Source organism: Pan paniscus, chromosome 7 (genome assembly GCF_029289425.2).
Source record: "Pan paniscus chromosome 7, NHGRI_mPanPan1-v2.0_pri, whole genome shotgun sequence".
Classification (NCBI taxonomy): domain Eukaryota; kingdom Metazoa; phylum Chordata; class Mammalia; order Primates; family Hominidae; genus Pan; species Pan paniscus.
This window is the reverse complement of record NC_073256.2, coordinates 89717464-89733024: the sequence shown is the minus strand read 5'-3', so window position 1 is coordinate 89733024 and position 15561 is coordinate 89717464. Positions and strand designations below refer to the sequence as shown.

The following is a 15561-nucleotide window of genomic DNA, read 5'->3' as shown; positions in this document are numbered from 1 at the left end:
GGGTGGATCACTTGAGGTCAGGAGTTCAAGACCAGCCTGGCCAACATGGTGAAATTCCATCTCTACTAAAAATATAAAAATTAGCCAGGCATGGTGGCACACACCTGTAATCCCAGCTACTCGGGAGGCTGAGGCAGGAGAATCGCTTGAACCCAGGAGGCAGAGGTTGCAGTGAGCCAAGATTGGGCCACTACACTCCAGCCTGGGCAACAGAGTGAGACTCGGTCTCAAAAACAAACAAACAGGCCAGGCGCAGTGGCTCACCTCTGTAAATCCCAGCACTTTGGGAGGCCAAGGTGGGCGGATCACCTGAGGTCAGGAGTTTGAAACCAGCTTGACCGACATAGTGAAACCCTGTCTCTACTAAAAATACAAAAATTAGCTAGGCATGGTGGCAAGTGCCTGTAGTCCCAGCTACTCAGGAGGCTGAGGCAAGAGAATTGCTTGAACCGAGGAGGTGGAGTTTGCAGTGAGCCAAGATTATGTCACTGCACTCCAGCCTGGGAGACAGAGCGAGACTCCATCTCAAAAAACAACAATAACAACAACAAATCAAATTATCATGGCCCAGAGAGCTGCACCTATAGATCTGAAGTAAACAGTCTCATGGAAACTATTTCTTTTCAGCAGCAGGTTTAGTTACAGGACAGAACAGGGCCAGATAAGACCCCAAACAGGGGACACTAGCTGTAATTCTGTGCTGTGGGCAGGGACTCCACCAGTCTTAATAATGTATTCACCTACAACAAGCTAGAGCTCAAGAGAACATTTTGAGTCCTAATAATGAAATGTCATCCTTTTGTTATGACATGTATTTCATTTCAAAACTCTCACTCCATTTTAGAAAGACAGCTATTCCTTTAGATATTTTGCTACTTGAAATCCTTTACAGGATATAGCTTAGGGTTAGCAGCCAAAAATGGCATGGAGTTTTGGCCTAAAAATCTGCACACTTAAGAAGAAAATAATCATACGTTGGTAAAAATATTTTACAACAGAAGTGTGATTTTTTCCATTTTTTTAGAGATAAAGTCTCACTGTGTTGCCCATGCTGGGGTGCAATGGCTATTCTTAGGTGTGATTATAACACACTGCAGCCTCAAATTCCTGGGCTCAGCTGGGACCACAGGTTTGAGCCATGGCTCTTGGCCCTGCCATTTTCAAAAAGGCAAAAGTCCAAGGGAGGAGGGGGAAATGGGGAGTTGTTCAATGAGCATAGAGTCTCAGGCTGACAAGATGAAAGAGTTCTAGAGATCTGTTGCACAACAAGGTGAATATAGTTAACACCACTGAACTCTATGCTTAAAACTGGGTAAGATGGTAAATTCTTTAAAAAACACAATTTTAAAATAAATTTAAAAGATGGAAAAAAAAAAAGACAACAACCCATGAACACCCTTAGTGGTCTCAAAATACCATTTCCCACTATAAGCAACCAGGACTCCTTGGAGTCTGGGGTAGAAAATGTACAAAATGAGCCTAAAACACTTTGTTATATTAGATAACCAATTTGAAGACGGTTCCACTGAGCAAAGATAGGTGTTTCTAGTTTCCTATAATGGCTGTAACAAATTGCCAAAAGATTTTGTGGCTTAAAACAACATAGGCTGGGCACAGTGGCTCATGCCTGTAATCCCAGCACTTTGGGAGGCCAAAGTGGGCAGATCACCTGAGGTCAGGAGTTCGAGACCAACCTGGCCAACATGGTGAAACCCCATCTCTACTAAAAATACAAGAAATGAGCCAAGCATGGTGGTGGGCATCTATAATCCCAGCTACTCGGGAGGCTGACGCAGGAGAATTGCTTGAACCCAGGAGGCAGAGGTTGTAGTGAACCGAGAGATTGCACCACCACACTCCAGTCTGGAAGACACAGCAAGACTCCATCTCAAAAAACAAACAAAAAACTGTAAATATATTCTCTTACAGTTCTGGCGGTCTGAAGTCTGAAATCAGTTTCACTGTACTAAAGTCAAGGTGTCAACAGAGGTGGTTCCTTCTGGAGACTAAGGGGAAGAATCTGTTTCCCTGCTTTTTTCAGCTTTTAGAGCTACAATCCTTGTATTTCTCCATCTTCAAAATGCATCGCTTCAGTCTCTGCAATCTCTGCTTCCATCATCCCATCACCTTCTTCTTTTTTTTTTTTGAGGTGGAGTCTCCCTGTGTCGCCAAGCTTGGAGTGCAGTGATGCGATCTCAGCTCACTGCAACCTCTGCCTCCCGGGTTCAAGTGATTCTCCTGCCTCAGCCTCCTGAGTAGCTGGGACTACAGGCATGCACCACCACGCCCAGCTACTTTTTGTATTTTTAGTAGAGACGGGGTTTCACCATATTGGTTAGGCTGGTCTTGAACTCCTGACCTTGTGATCCACCTGCCTCCTCCTCCCAAAGTGCTGGGATTACATGCCTGAGCCACTGCACCCAGCCCATTTCATCACCTTCTGCTCTGATTTCATGCCTCCTTCTTATAGGGACCCCAGTGATTACAATGGACCCAGCTGGGTAATTCAGCACAATCCGAATTAAAATCCTCAATTTAATCACATCTGCAAAATTCCTTTTGCCATGTAAGGTAATATTCACAGCTTCCAGTGATTAGAAGGTGAACATTTTTTGCCATTATTTAGCCTATCTCCATAACTATGTGAACATTAATAAGATAGTAACTGCAATAAGTTGAAATACTTTAATATATTTAAATCCATAAGCTCATAACATTATATTTATTTATCGTTTCGTGAGACAGGATCTACCTCTTTCACCCAGGCTGGAGGGCAGTGGCATGATCACAGCTCACTGCAACCTTAAACTCCTAAGCTCAAGCAATCCTCCCTCCTGAGCCTCCAAGTAGCTGGGACTACAGGCATATACCCCTATACCCAGCTAATTTTTTTAGTTTTTTCTTAGAGACAGGGTTTCACTGTGTTGCCAGGGCCAGTCGCGAACTTCTGGCCTTAAGCAATCCTCCCCTCAGCCTCCCAAAGTGGTGGGATTACAGGCGTGAACCACCGTGCCCCGCCTCATAACGTATTTTTTAAGTCTACTTATCAATAGATGATGCTAGGAAACCAAATCTATTTTTAAAACTGGCAAATAAAAGGACAGAATCAAGCATTTATACTGACTTTTCTATACAAACTGAACTGCTCGGTTACCAAATAGCAGAGACGGGCAAATTTCTCTTGCCTTCTTGTGCTTTTAGCTCTATTTTTAGAAGTATTTCAGTTAATAAGTGAAAAGGGAATAATAGAATATAACCATTTTTCAACATCGAATGAATTGGTGGACTTAGGCATTAAGCATCAATGGTTGCTATCATCACAAAGAGACAAAACAATATTACGTACCTCTTAATGGGAGAACACTATGGTGACTGGCCTCCAAATAGCTCCCAATGAGCCTTACCTCCTGCTGTACATGTCCTTGTGAATCCCCTCCAACATCAAATAAGGCTGACTGTGTAACCAATAAAGTATTGTGCAATGACAGTGTGCAAATTTCATGTAGGTCACACAACACATTGTATAACCTTACTCTCTTGGATCACTTACTCTGGGAGAAGCAAGCAGTGCTAAAGAGAGATCCATATGGTGAGAAGCAGAGGCCTCCTGCCAAAGAGCTTGTACCACACTGTCAGTCATGTAAGTGAGCCATCTTGGAAGTGGGGGTTCCTCATGCCGCAGTCCAGCCTTCAGATGACAGCAGCACCAGCTACCTCCTGAGAGAGCTAAAGCCAAAACCACTCAGCTAGGCCACTCCTCATTTCCAGACCTACAGACACTGTGCAGTGTTAGAGATGTTTATTGTGGCTTTAAGCCTGTAAGTTTCAGGGGTAATTCATTATGCAGCAAGATAACAAATATGATCATCTATAAAAGTAGTTTTGTCCAAAATAATCAAACCTCACTCTGATGAAGTTTTAAGATCTACTTACCTATTTATAGGAAGTATAGAAGACAGAGAAACATGTTAAAATACAGCTCAGGGATACAAGTAGAAAATCTAGACCATGAGAAGATCTAAGTGACAAACAACGATTTCTTCAACAGATAATTTGCAAGGGAAAAAAAAAATGAAAATGGAAAGGCCTGGCCGGATGCAGTGGCTCACATCTGTAATCCCAATACTTTAGGAGGCCAAGACGAGTGGATCACTTGAACCCAGGAGTTCAAGATCAGCCTGGGCAACATGGTAAAACCCTGTCTCTACAAAAAAATACAAAAATTAGCCAGGCATGGTGGCACGCACCTGTAGTCCCAACTCCCCTGGAGGCTTGAGGTGGGAGGATTGCTTGAGTCTGGGGGGTGGACTCAACATCTAAATGTCTTCTAAATGTCTTTTAGAAGAGCCTTAAAAACCATTTAAACAATTGGTGTGTGTAAGATATGAAACTTATTTGGAGATATATATATATAATTTTTTTAACCAACTCTTCATTCTGTTCTGATTATTTGAATCTTAAATCAAACCAAATGTGGGAAAAAATTATGAAGCAATTGGAAATTTAAACAGACTGATAGATTGATGACATTAGGGCTGTGAGGTTGTTTTGTTTTTGTAGATCTGATAATGGTATTGTAGCTACATTTTAAAATAAGTCCTCATCTTGTAGAGTTACAAAAGTAAATATTTAAGAAAGAAATATTATTATGACTGGAATTTGCTTTCCCCAAAAAGTAGAGGGCAAATGATTAGGTCTAGATGAAACAATAGTGACTATAAATTGGTCATTGTTGAATCTGGATGATAGAGTCATGCAGGTTCACTGTACTCTTTTACTTTTGTGTTTGAAACTCTCAATAAAAATAAAAGCAAGTTCAAGGTGTTCTAAAAGAATCAGAATAAAATTTTTACAAATACATTCAAGCTAAGACTGCCATTCATATCTAATGGCCATCTTGTTACTTTTGCTTCCAAAAGCCTTTCAGTACAGTGAAATCTGCATTAGAGAAAAGGATTGCAATATTTTATTGTTAACAGGGTTATTACCTGATGTAACCCAGATGTCAGCTAGGATCACCTTGCCTTTTCACATGCAAATAGGTGACTTTTGTGATGCAAATAAGTGATTCACCTTTGCTAGACAGTGAGAGATTCATTACCTTCCCAGTCTTCCTGAGATTACTCTGCCTGGGGTAGGATAGCAAAGTGGCATGAGGGAGGTGCCTATGTTTCTCCTCCTAACCTTGGCCTGAGTTGGTTCTGCTGATTATTTCAGTGATGAATCATCCTGTTATCCTATGCATGCTGATCCTTTCTCTGTCCTAGTTTCTCACTCCATATCATGCCCTTGAGATGTCACCTTTCCCACTTAGTGTAAGCATATTTTTCCCCTAGACTACCAAGTTGCCTTCTGAAGAATTATTCTGATATCAACCAATAAAAACAAAAAACCAAAAAAAATGCCTTGAAATTTCTTTTTCATTGCATCCTTGGATGTTGCACAGATCATTTTACTTTTCAGAGGTGCTAGTTCTCACGCCTACAAAAAAAAAAATCAACTCTTCTGTACTGGATTCTTTTGTTTCAAAGCTTGCATCATACAAAGCACAGCGACAATCTTTTTCAGGAAGCATTCCCACAAAATGCTTGAAAGGACCAGTTATGGTTACACCAACATCTCCAACCAAGATCTCTTTGCCTTCTTCTACAATGATGCACTTTTTGTCTGCACTGAGACAAAAAATGACAGCCTTCTTTCTTTTCTTGATTTCTTCTGGTGTGGAGCATTTACGAACTTTCATGTCATAAAAAATGCGACATACTTCATCAGCTACTTGCACTCCTGAGGCCATCTTCGCCTCGGGGGTTGCAGGGATGCAGGGGAGGGAGCCGGTGGGCAGTGAGTCTGCAGGGCATCCTCTTCACGGCTGTGGGACCGAGAGCACAGTCATAAAATGATCACATGGATATAGAACATGTAAATGTTAGATATGAGTTCTAAATTTCTCTTCAAAGAGTCAATATGTATGTTCAATTCTTTGCCTTCTACTTTTAAACTTAACTTCCTCGTAAAGCAACCTTTTCTGATTACCTGCTCCACCCTGACTCATTCCAATTACCTGCTCATTCTCCACAACCATTTTTCCCGCCAAACCACTCACCCTATCAGTCTCTTTAAATTAGCCAGTCGGAATTAGTTTAGCCTGTGCGGTCTAACCCTAGCCAATAGGAGAACAACAGAGCAGCAGGGGCCACATGTGTCAGGAATAAGACCCCCTTTTCCTCCCTTGTCCAAGTGTGCGCTCACCATTGCTCCATCTGTGAGGGTGCCCCCTTCTGTAGAAGTAAACTGCCTTGCTGAGAAGAAAAAAATAAAATGTTATATTTGAGTGCTATTTCTTTTGCAGCACCAAAACTTTATTTATAACATAAAGAAATATATTGCACTTAAAACAAGTTATGAAGAGATGTAATATTGGAAGAGATCTTTAAAATGTAAACAATGCTATTTTTTCTAGGGGGAACTAGGAGTGATTTTTTCCTTTTTTGTTTTTGAGATGGGGTTTTGCTCTGTCACCCTGGATGGAGTACAGTGGTGTGATCCCAGCTCACTGCAGTCTTGATCTCCCAGGTTCAAGCGAGTCTCCCACCTCAGCCCCCCAAGTAGCTGGGATTACAGGCAACAGCCACCACACCCAGCCTCTTTCTTCCTTCTACTTTCTAATGTATCCATAATAAACATTTGATCATAGAATAACTTTTTATAGAAAGATACCTCTTATCTTAGGGGTGTCCAATCTTTTGGCTTCCCTGGGCCACGTTGGAAGAATTGTCTTGGGCCACACATAAAATATACTAATGATAGTGATGAGCTTAAAAAAAAAAAATCTCAAAAATAAAATTTAAGTTTACGAATTTGTGTTGGGCCACATTCAAAGCCGTCCTGGGCTGCAGGCTGGACAAGCTTCCCTTATCTAGTAGGTTGCTATGAAAAAAATATAAAGACATCTCTCATTCATTGCTAGGATACATCTAGGGGACAAAGGACAGAGAAGCAAGCAGGCAAAAACCCACCTTGAGCAGAAGATGGCACAGAGGAATGGCGGTGGGAATTCTCAGTCTGGTGAGCTGGACAATCCAAGCAGAGGGCAGGCTCTAGGTCTCAGAAAGACAGCTTTTCTGTCTTAACTCCTATGAATAAGTTTCGAGCAGCCTGGGAGTTGAATGATCTCTTTGAACAGATGTTCCTGCTGCTTCCCCATCAACCTCCCTCATACACATGTACACCATAAAGTTTAAATTTACTATCATGGTGGCCATAGACAATGTTAGGTAGCTCCATAAAGACAGACGGGGTGTTTCATTCTTAACTGTGATCTTAGTAACTAGCACAGTACTGGGCACTTAGTAAATATCTACTGGTCTAAATAGTGTGGTTTGAGGCCTCTTGCTCCTGGCTAAAAATCCTTGGCAAGAGTCAATCTCCACTTTACAATAGAGGTAAAAATCTTACAATGGATATTCTTGACAAAGCTAGCATAGAGACAGCAATTTTACACAAGGTATTTTTCACCTGTTTAATAACAGTGGTTTTCCTACACCCATAGGGTGCCACCAAGGGAGGAGTGCACAGTTGCAGAAACAAATTAAGATACTGAAGACAACACTACTTACCATTTCCCTTATAGCTAACCACCAGTTCAACTGTACATGAATGTTCTTATGGACAATCATGCCAGGGGTTAGGCAAAAACCTATGTTCTGAACCAAAGAAGACTTAAAACTGCTCCCATAATTTGTGAATTTCTTGAAATTTTGTGGTTTTCTGAAAATTTTTTAACAACTGGTAATCAATTTATGAAAACAGTTGACTTAAGCATTTGCAATGGTGACTTCCATCTCAACTCCTGGCTCAATACTGATGGAAGTAAATCTGCTTAACTATCTGAGGACTGTGCAAGTCAATGAGTCGCTTGTGGATTCTCATCTGGAAACGATCCCATGTCTTAGAACCTTCACCGTAAGTTTTTCTTGTAGTGATTCTCAAAGTCTTGGTAGGCATTCAAACTGGTCCTTTCACTGATTCTTTTCCTTTGCTCCTCAGATCAAGTCAGCACACACCTCATCCAGGGATTTTACGTTGCAACTCGTTAGAGTGATATGAATTCAGTGAATTGCCACCTCGACTCCACGGGTGTTTTTCTGGTATGTTTAAAAGCCATGGCTGCTGCAAGGCTTCCTAGCCAGCTTCCTGACAGACTTGGTCCTCAGGCAACAGCAAAGAGCAGTGAGTCAGGAGCAGGAGCAGGTGGACCACAGCTCCGCACCACCTATGACTGTGTCTTCCTCAAAGAGAAAATGTCTTTTAATGTCGGAAAATACTTATACACTTAGAAAAATCCATACACAAAGAATAAAGCAACTCTCCCATTTGCTACTGACATCAGATCCCCAGTTTAGAGTCAACCACAGTAACACAGAACTCTTATACTAGCATGAACATATTTATTCACATACCTTTCTAAAACACGAATGGTAGATACTACATTTTGGTTTTCAAACATAGCTTGTTTTATTATAAACAAACATCATTCTCTGGAAATTAAAAGCTTTGATAATTTCAAATTATTTTTAACAATCAGTCACTAACGGAATGCAAAAGGCAATTTTATTATTATACATTAAAACGTAAATCACATTTAAGCACGAACACTAACAAATAGGCTCATTTCTCATCTTTATGCCGTTTCTCTTCACTGGCTTCTTCCATATACAAAATAAATTCTTCTTTGTCATAACCCATTAGATGGATATAGTCTTCACGGTTTGGAAAGAGCACTGGATTAACTAACAGTGATTTTGTTTTAGCATAAAATGTGGTAAATACATGTTTAGCATCTGGAATCTTCACATCATTCTGGTGAAACACTGTACTCGTTTCTGCAAGCATAGCATTGTACGTAATGGCTTTATAAGTGTCTGTTGTGGCCTCATGGTACAATCGAATGACATAGCCTTTTGTAATAAAGTGAAGCAGCACTGGGGTGATCACCGTAAAGCTTCCCATGATGCCATAGAATATTATTTGAACAGGCAGAGGCACACTTTCAGAAATAGCATTATTTTGTGTAAAAATGTATGGCAGAAATGTAAGTCCAATCAGACTTGTAGAATAAGAGAAACATTTCACACCTAAATGGGAAAAAAAGAGAGAGGATCAATACTTTTAAATTTTATAAAAGAATCAATCTATCCCACTAATTCTTCCATTTTTCTTCTTACTGTATCAGCTCAAGACAACAAAATCAAACCATAAATAGAGTGCTTATTATATTCCAAGCTCTGTTTTAAGGACTTTACATATTTTGACTTCAATGTCCCTGCTACTGACCATTAGAATGCACTGTCTCTCCAGGCAGGAAATCTGCTTTAGGGCTTAAGTGGCCCTACCTCAGTTCCACAATAAAGTAGTTAATATTACTTAAAGATCCTTACTAATATTGTACTACAAAAGTTGATTCAGATAGCAGATTATCAAACAAAACTCTCTATTAACAAGCACTCCAGTATATCTAACATAAAATATTCAAACATGGGAAATTCTATCAGGCTAAGTGCCCAGGATTAAAACAGCAAATCACCAGAGAAATAAAACCAGTGGTTAAAAAACATATCGGACGGCCAGGCGCATTGGCTCATGCCTGTAATCCCAGCACTTTGGGAGGCTGAGGCGGGTGGGTCATTTGAGGTTAGGAGTTCGAGACCAGCCTGGCCAACATGGTGAAACTCCATCTCTACTAACAATACAAAAATTAGCTGGGCATGGTGGCACGTGCTTGTAATCCCAGCTATTCAGGAGGCTGAGGCAGGAAAATCCTTGAACCCAGGAGGTAGAGGCTGCAGTGAGCCAAGACTGCACACTGCACTCCAGCTTGGGAGACAAAGCGAGACTCCATCTCAAAAAAAAAAAAGAGAAACATATGGGAAAGGTATTCAATTTCTTTAGTAAGGAAAGACATTCAAGTTAAAACAATGAGATAAGCAGCCTGGCCAGCATGGCGAAATCCTGTCTCTACTAAAAATACAAAAATTAGCCAGGCTTGGTGGCATGCACCTATAATCCCAGCTACTGGGGGTGCTGAGGCAGGAGAATTGCTTGAACCTGGGAGGTGGAGGTTGCAGTGAGCCCAGATTGTGCCACTGCACTCCAGCCTGGGCAACAAGAGCGAAACTCCGTCTCAATAAATAAATAATAAAAAATACAAAAAAAACACTGAGATACCATTTTTACCTATTACCTTAGAAAGATTAAAAATAAATGACTTCTAGCAGAGTGCAGTGGCTCATGCCTGTAATCTCAGCACTTTGGAAGGCGTAGGCAGAAGGACTGCTTGAGACCAGTTTGAGACCAGCCTAGGCACCATAGGAAGACCTGTCTCTACAAAAAAAAATTTTTTTAATTAGCCAAGGCTGGTCTGATGGTAATGAGTTATCAGAACTTAACACTGGCATCACTAAAGTTGGTATACAACGTCCCCACTGCTAAATTTGACTAGCTTAAAAAAAAAAAAAATCAGCCAGGTGTAGTGGCACATGTCTGTAGTCCTAGCTATTTGGGAGGCTGAGGTGGGAGGATCACTCGAGCCCACAAGTTTGAAGTTGCAGTGAACTATGATCACACCAGTGCACTCCAGCCTAGATGACAGAGACCCTGTCTCTAAAAAATAAAAATTATTTTTTAAAAATGGCTTCTAAACTGTATACTTCAAAATGATTAAAGTGAAAAATTTTATGGTTATCTAACCACAATAAAAAATGACTTAAAATGTAAATTTACCTTACCTTTAATTTATAATTTTAATACGATCCTAATAAAAAATACTATCTGTTTGGAAATTAAAGTTGAGATCCTAAACGAGTTGATTATAAAGTTTATTTGGAAAAACAAAAGCAGCAAAAAATAAAAAAATAAAGCAATGAGGGGAAGTTACCCCTTCCAAATATTAAAACATAATAGAGGCCGGGCGTGGTGGCTCACGCCTGTAATCCCAATACTTTGGGAGGCCGAGGTGGGTGGGTCACTTGAAGTGAGGAGTTCAAGACCAGCCTGACCAACATGGTGAAACCCAGTCTCTACTAAAAATACAAAAATTGGCCAAGTGTGGTGGTGCATACCTGTAATCCCAGCAGGAGGCTGAGCCAGGAGAATCGCTTGAACATGGGAGGCGAAGAGTATGGTGAACCAAGATCATGCCACTGCACTCCAGCCTGGACAACAGAGTGAGACTCTGTCTCAAATAAAAATCTAAAAATGCAAAGGTCTCTACATCTTATCAACACACCTCAAGAAAAAAAATGAAAATCTAATTTTCCTTACGTCTTGTAATTAAGGGATGCCATAACAACAAGTAAGATATGGTAAGGATATTTTTACAATTAAAAGAGAAAAAAACAAAGTAAGTACACCCACCTCCAATTACTTACCAAACACTGCTCGGGCCATATTGCCAGTATAAATTAGCCTTCCATCTTCTGATTTGTCAGATGGCGTATGTAAGAATCGAACATATCTTTCCCAATAAACAGGGATCTATTGAAACAGGGATCATTATGGTCAACCAACCTTCTTAAATTTTTTTAAGTTTTTTTTTTTTGAGACAGAGTCTTGCTCTGTCTCCCAGACTGGAGGGCAGTGGTGTAATCTCAGCTCACCATTGCAACCTCTGCTTCCCGGGTTCAAGCAATTCTCCTGCCTCAGTCTCCTGAGTAGCTGGGATTACAGGCGCCCACCACCACACCCGGCTAATTTCTGTATTTTTAGTAGAGACGGGGTTTCACCATGTTGGCCAGACTGGTCTTGAACTCTTGACCTCAAGTGATCTGCCACCTTGGCCTCCCAAAGTGTTGGGATTACAGGCATGAGCCACCATGCCCAGCTTAAGTTTACTTTTAAAATTGTAATGCAGGTGCAGTGGCTCATGCCTGTAATCCCAGCACTTTGGGAGGCCGAGGTGGGCGGATCACTTGAGGTCAGGAGTTCAAGACCAGCCTGGCCAACATGGTGAAACCCCGTCTCTACTAAAAATGCAAACAATTAGCCGGGCATGGTGTCTGGTGCCTGTAATCCAGCTACTCCGGAGGCTGAGGCAGGAGAATCGCTTGAACCTGGGAGGCGGAGATTGCAGTGGTCCGAGATCACACCACTGTACTCCAACCTGGGCAACAGAGCACGACTCCGTCTCAAAAAAATAAAATAAAATTGTAATGAAGAGAACTTGTCACATGAGGTGACATAAGGAATTCTCCCAAATAATCTACAGAGTTAAAGAAATAAATTGGCTGACAGAATGGCTTGCCTTAATTCTAGTCACAAGTAGAAAACTGCAGAGCTGGAGTTTGTTAGCTTTGCATCCCAGCTCTCAGGTTTCTAGGTCTAGTGTGACCTTGAACAAGTAAAAATAGTAACAGTTTCTTCTACTCCACTGTTAATGACGACATCATTTCCATTCTATTTAAATGCAACACCTTTTCAAAAAATAAATACATTTAGCTGGTGTAATGGAACACGTCTATAGCCCCAGCTACTGGGGAGGCTGAGGTGGATCACTTGAGCCCAGGAGTTTAAGGCCAGCCTGGGCAACATGGCAAGACCCCATCTCTAAGAAATAAAATTTAATTTTACTAAAATAATTTAAGTAAAATACTCCGCAAACTCAGATTATATTTAAAGTCCAGGCCTTTTACAAATACTGCTAAAATATTTATATGATAGTATTAAAGAGATCAAATCTTTCTCTAAAGACCTTGTAAATACCGTGTATCCCCTGGTCCTCTTATTTCTTGACAAGAAATAAAATTTGGCTGGGCACAGCGGCTCACGCCTGTAATCCCAACCCTTTGACAGGCCGAGGCAGGAGGATCATTTGAGGTCAGGAGTTTAAGACGAGCCTGGCCAACACGGTGAAACCCCGTCTCTACTAAAAATACAAAAAAAAAATCAGCCGGGGTGTGGTGGAGCGCGCCTGTAATCCCAACTACTGGGGAGGCTGAGGCAGGAGAATCGCTTGAACCCGGAAGGTGGAGGTTGCAGTGAGCCAAGATCACATCACTGCACTCCAACCAGGGTGACAGAGCGAGACTTCACCTCCAAAAAAAAGAAATAAAATTTACTTGAAATCCTACATCAAATTTCAAGGGAACAGAAGCGTTCCCCATACATCTGAAAATGAGTTTCACAGTGTATACACTTCAAAATGTAAAAGGCATGCCTAATTCCTCAATGCTGAAATGTAATTAGATTCCAATTTCCATTTTAAGCATTTCTTCCAAGTTTTAACCAGGTTTGCCAATCCTGATATTTTACAGAGTAGAATTAGAAGACAATTTATTCAGATCAAAATAAAAGAATTAACATCTGCATCCCCCTTTTCCCAGGGACCAAAGTAATTCTTAAAAGTACAGCCACCTCATAAAAGTAGAACAAGCTCAAAGTCAGGTTAACCTGGCTCTTTCGGTTCTATTTCCAGGTGCTGCATCCAATTTTTTGCAAATTAACACTTCTAAGCTTCTACTCAAGGGCAGAAAAGGAACTACATATAGTTGTCACCACAAACCCTCTGGATTTGGAACTACCATAAAAGTAAGCACTTTCCAGCTGTTCTCCTGGACTCGCGGAGGCTGAGGACCCCGGGGCCCTCGGCCTGCTACTTCTGCAAGCCCCGCAGAGGGGGCTCCTCCCGCGCTCCAGCCACGGACACCTGGGAGAGGTCGCGAAGAGCCGCTGGGGCTCACCAGGCCCGACACGACGCCCGCCCTCCCCGCCTCACTTGGGACACCAGACCTCGGACGCCCTACCTGCGCTCGACCCGGACGCCGGAGAAGGCGCGCGGCTCCCCAAGGCCCCGTACTCCAGCCGGCTACCGGCCCCGAAGGCCCGCTGCTGGAGGACGCCCGGGAGACAGAGGCCCGGGGACCTCGGAGCGCGGCGGCCGCACACAATGCAGTCCTCCTTCCGCAGAGAGGCAGTTCGACCGCCCACGGGCGGCCCAACGCCACAAACAGCATCACGCGGGTGACGAGCGGCTGCGGACGCCCCAGCTGCAGGAGTCCACGACTGCGAGACACGGCTTCCCACCCGACTGCGGCACAAGTGGCGCATGCCCAGCCCGGGACGCCTGACTGGCAGCTGGGCTGCCCGCGCGTGCGCAGAATCTGCCGCCCGCCTGCCGCCTTCCCGGCCGCGCGCGTTATCCGCCAGCTGAGCTGGGAGCCCACCGCTCTGTCCTTGGCTGAGCGGCTCCTCCTTCCTAGAATTTTACCTTCTTTATAACAGTGTGGAGGGGCAGAGGGCTGTACGAGAATGACAATGCCCAGAAGCCAGGGTTAAATATTTTTTTTTTCTCGTGGACGACATCACTAAAAACTGTTTCCTTTGCGGAAAATGATTCTAGCCTGTTGGCACAGAAGGAAGAATATACGATTTGAACAAAAATGAGTGATAACTTAATTGAATCATCGGGTTGGAGGAAAATAAATGGAATTGTTCATGTAATATTGATAGGTGTTACCAGATTTGTCTTCGGAAATCATTCACATCCATATACACATTGATTCATTACTTGTTAAAGAGGTACTGAGTCTATTGCCAGGACTGAGCTAGGAGCAGAGGATACAAAATACTAGATTAAACTGGGAATCCACAGTGCTTAAACAGTGGAGGAAAATACCTGAAAATTGGCTAGAATATAATGTAATATAATTGAGACACCGCAATATACAAAATGTGGCTGGCCGTGGTGGCTTACACCTGTAATCCCTGCGCTTTGGGAGGTTTAGGCAGGAAGATCTCTTGAGGCCAGGAGTTTGAGACCAGCCTGAGCAATACAGGGAGACCCCGTCTCTACAAAAAAAAAACAAAAAAAAAAACCTAAAACAAAAACAAGCCACACATGGTAAGTGTGTGCCTGTGGTCCCAGCTACCCAGGAGGCTGACATGGTAGGATTGCTTGAGCCCAAAGTCGAGGCTTCAGTGAGCCAAGACCACACTACTGCACTCCAGCCTGGACCACAAAGTGACACCGTGTCTCAAAAAAAAGAACAAACAAATGCCACAGAAGTACAAAGAAGAACATGATTAATTTTGCCTCAGAATGTCTTCAGACTGGCTTCACATTTAGCTCAGTCTTGAAGGATGAGCATCTTAGTAATAGAAACACACTTTTGTTTACCACTGCAGAACTATACATGTTTTTGATTTGACATGTTATTTGCACCGGAGAGGAACAAATTCATAGTCTAAAATAATGTGTGGCCAGGGGTGGGAGCTCACGCCTGCAATTCCAATACTACATGGAGGCCCAGGTGAGAGGATCACTTGATTCCAGGAGTTTGAGACCAGCCTGGGCAACAAAGTGAGACCCTGTCTCTACAAAAAATTTTTAAATTAGCTGGGCATGGTGGCACCTGCCTGTAGTCCCAGCTACTTGGGAGGCTGAGGTGGAAGGATCACTTGAGCCCAAGAGGTTGAGGCTGCAGTGAGCCCTGATTGCACCACTGCACTGAGTGACACAGCTAGACCCTGTCTCAAAAATAAAAATAAAATCAATAGAATATGATCATG

At 42.4% G+C, this 15561-nt stretch overlaps 1 protein-coding gene and 1 pseudogene across 2 annotated transcripts; both read right to left on the bottom strand.

The window, feature by feature from the left end:
* Positions 1-6062: 6062 nt before the first annotated feature.
* Positions 6063-8275, bottom strand: LOC117981425 (small ribosomal subunit protein uS10-like; annotated as a pseudogene).
* Positions 8276-8425: 150 nt separating this feature from the next.
* Positions 8426-14996, bottom strand: TMEM70 (transmembrane protein 70). 2 transcript variants are annotated; one of them, XM_003831306.5, is made up of 3 exons: positions 13797-14996; positions 11427-11532; positions 8426-9134 (listed from the first exon to the last, which is right to left on the bottom strand). In XM_003831306.5, the coding sequence occupies exons 1-3, from the start codon at positions 14004-14006 to the stop codon at positions 8668-8670; spliced, it is 783 nt and encodes a 260-aa protein (XP_003831354.2). In that variant the 5' UTR covers positions 14007-14996; the 3' UTR covers positions 8426-8667. The 2 variants fall into 2 exon arrangements, with proteins under 2 accessions (XP_003831354.2, XP_034822137.1); XM_034966246.3 differs by having other exon boundaries at positions 8997-9134; positions 11413-11532; positions 13797-14139.
* Positions 14997-15561: the final 565 nt, after the last annotated feature.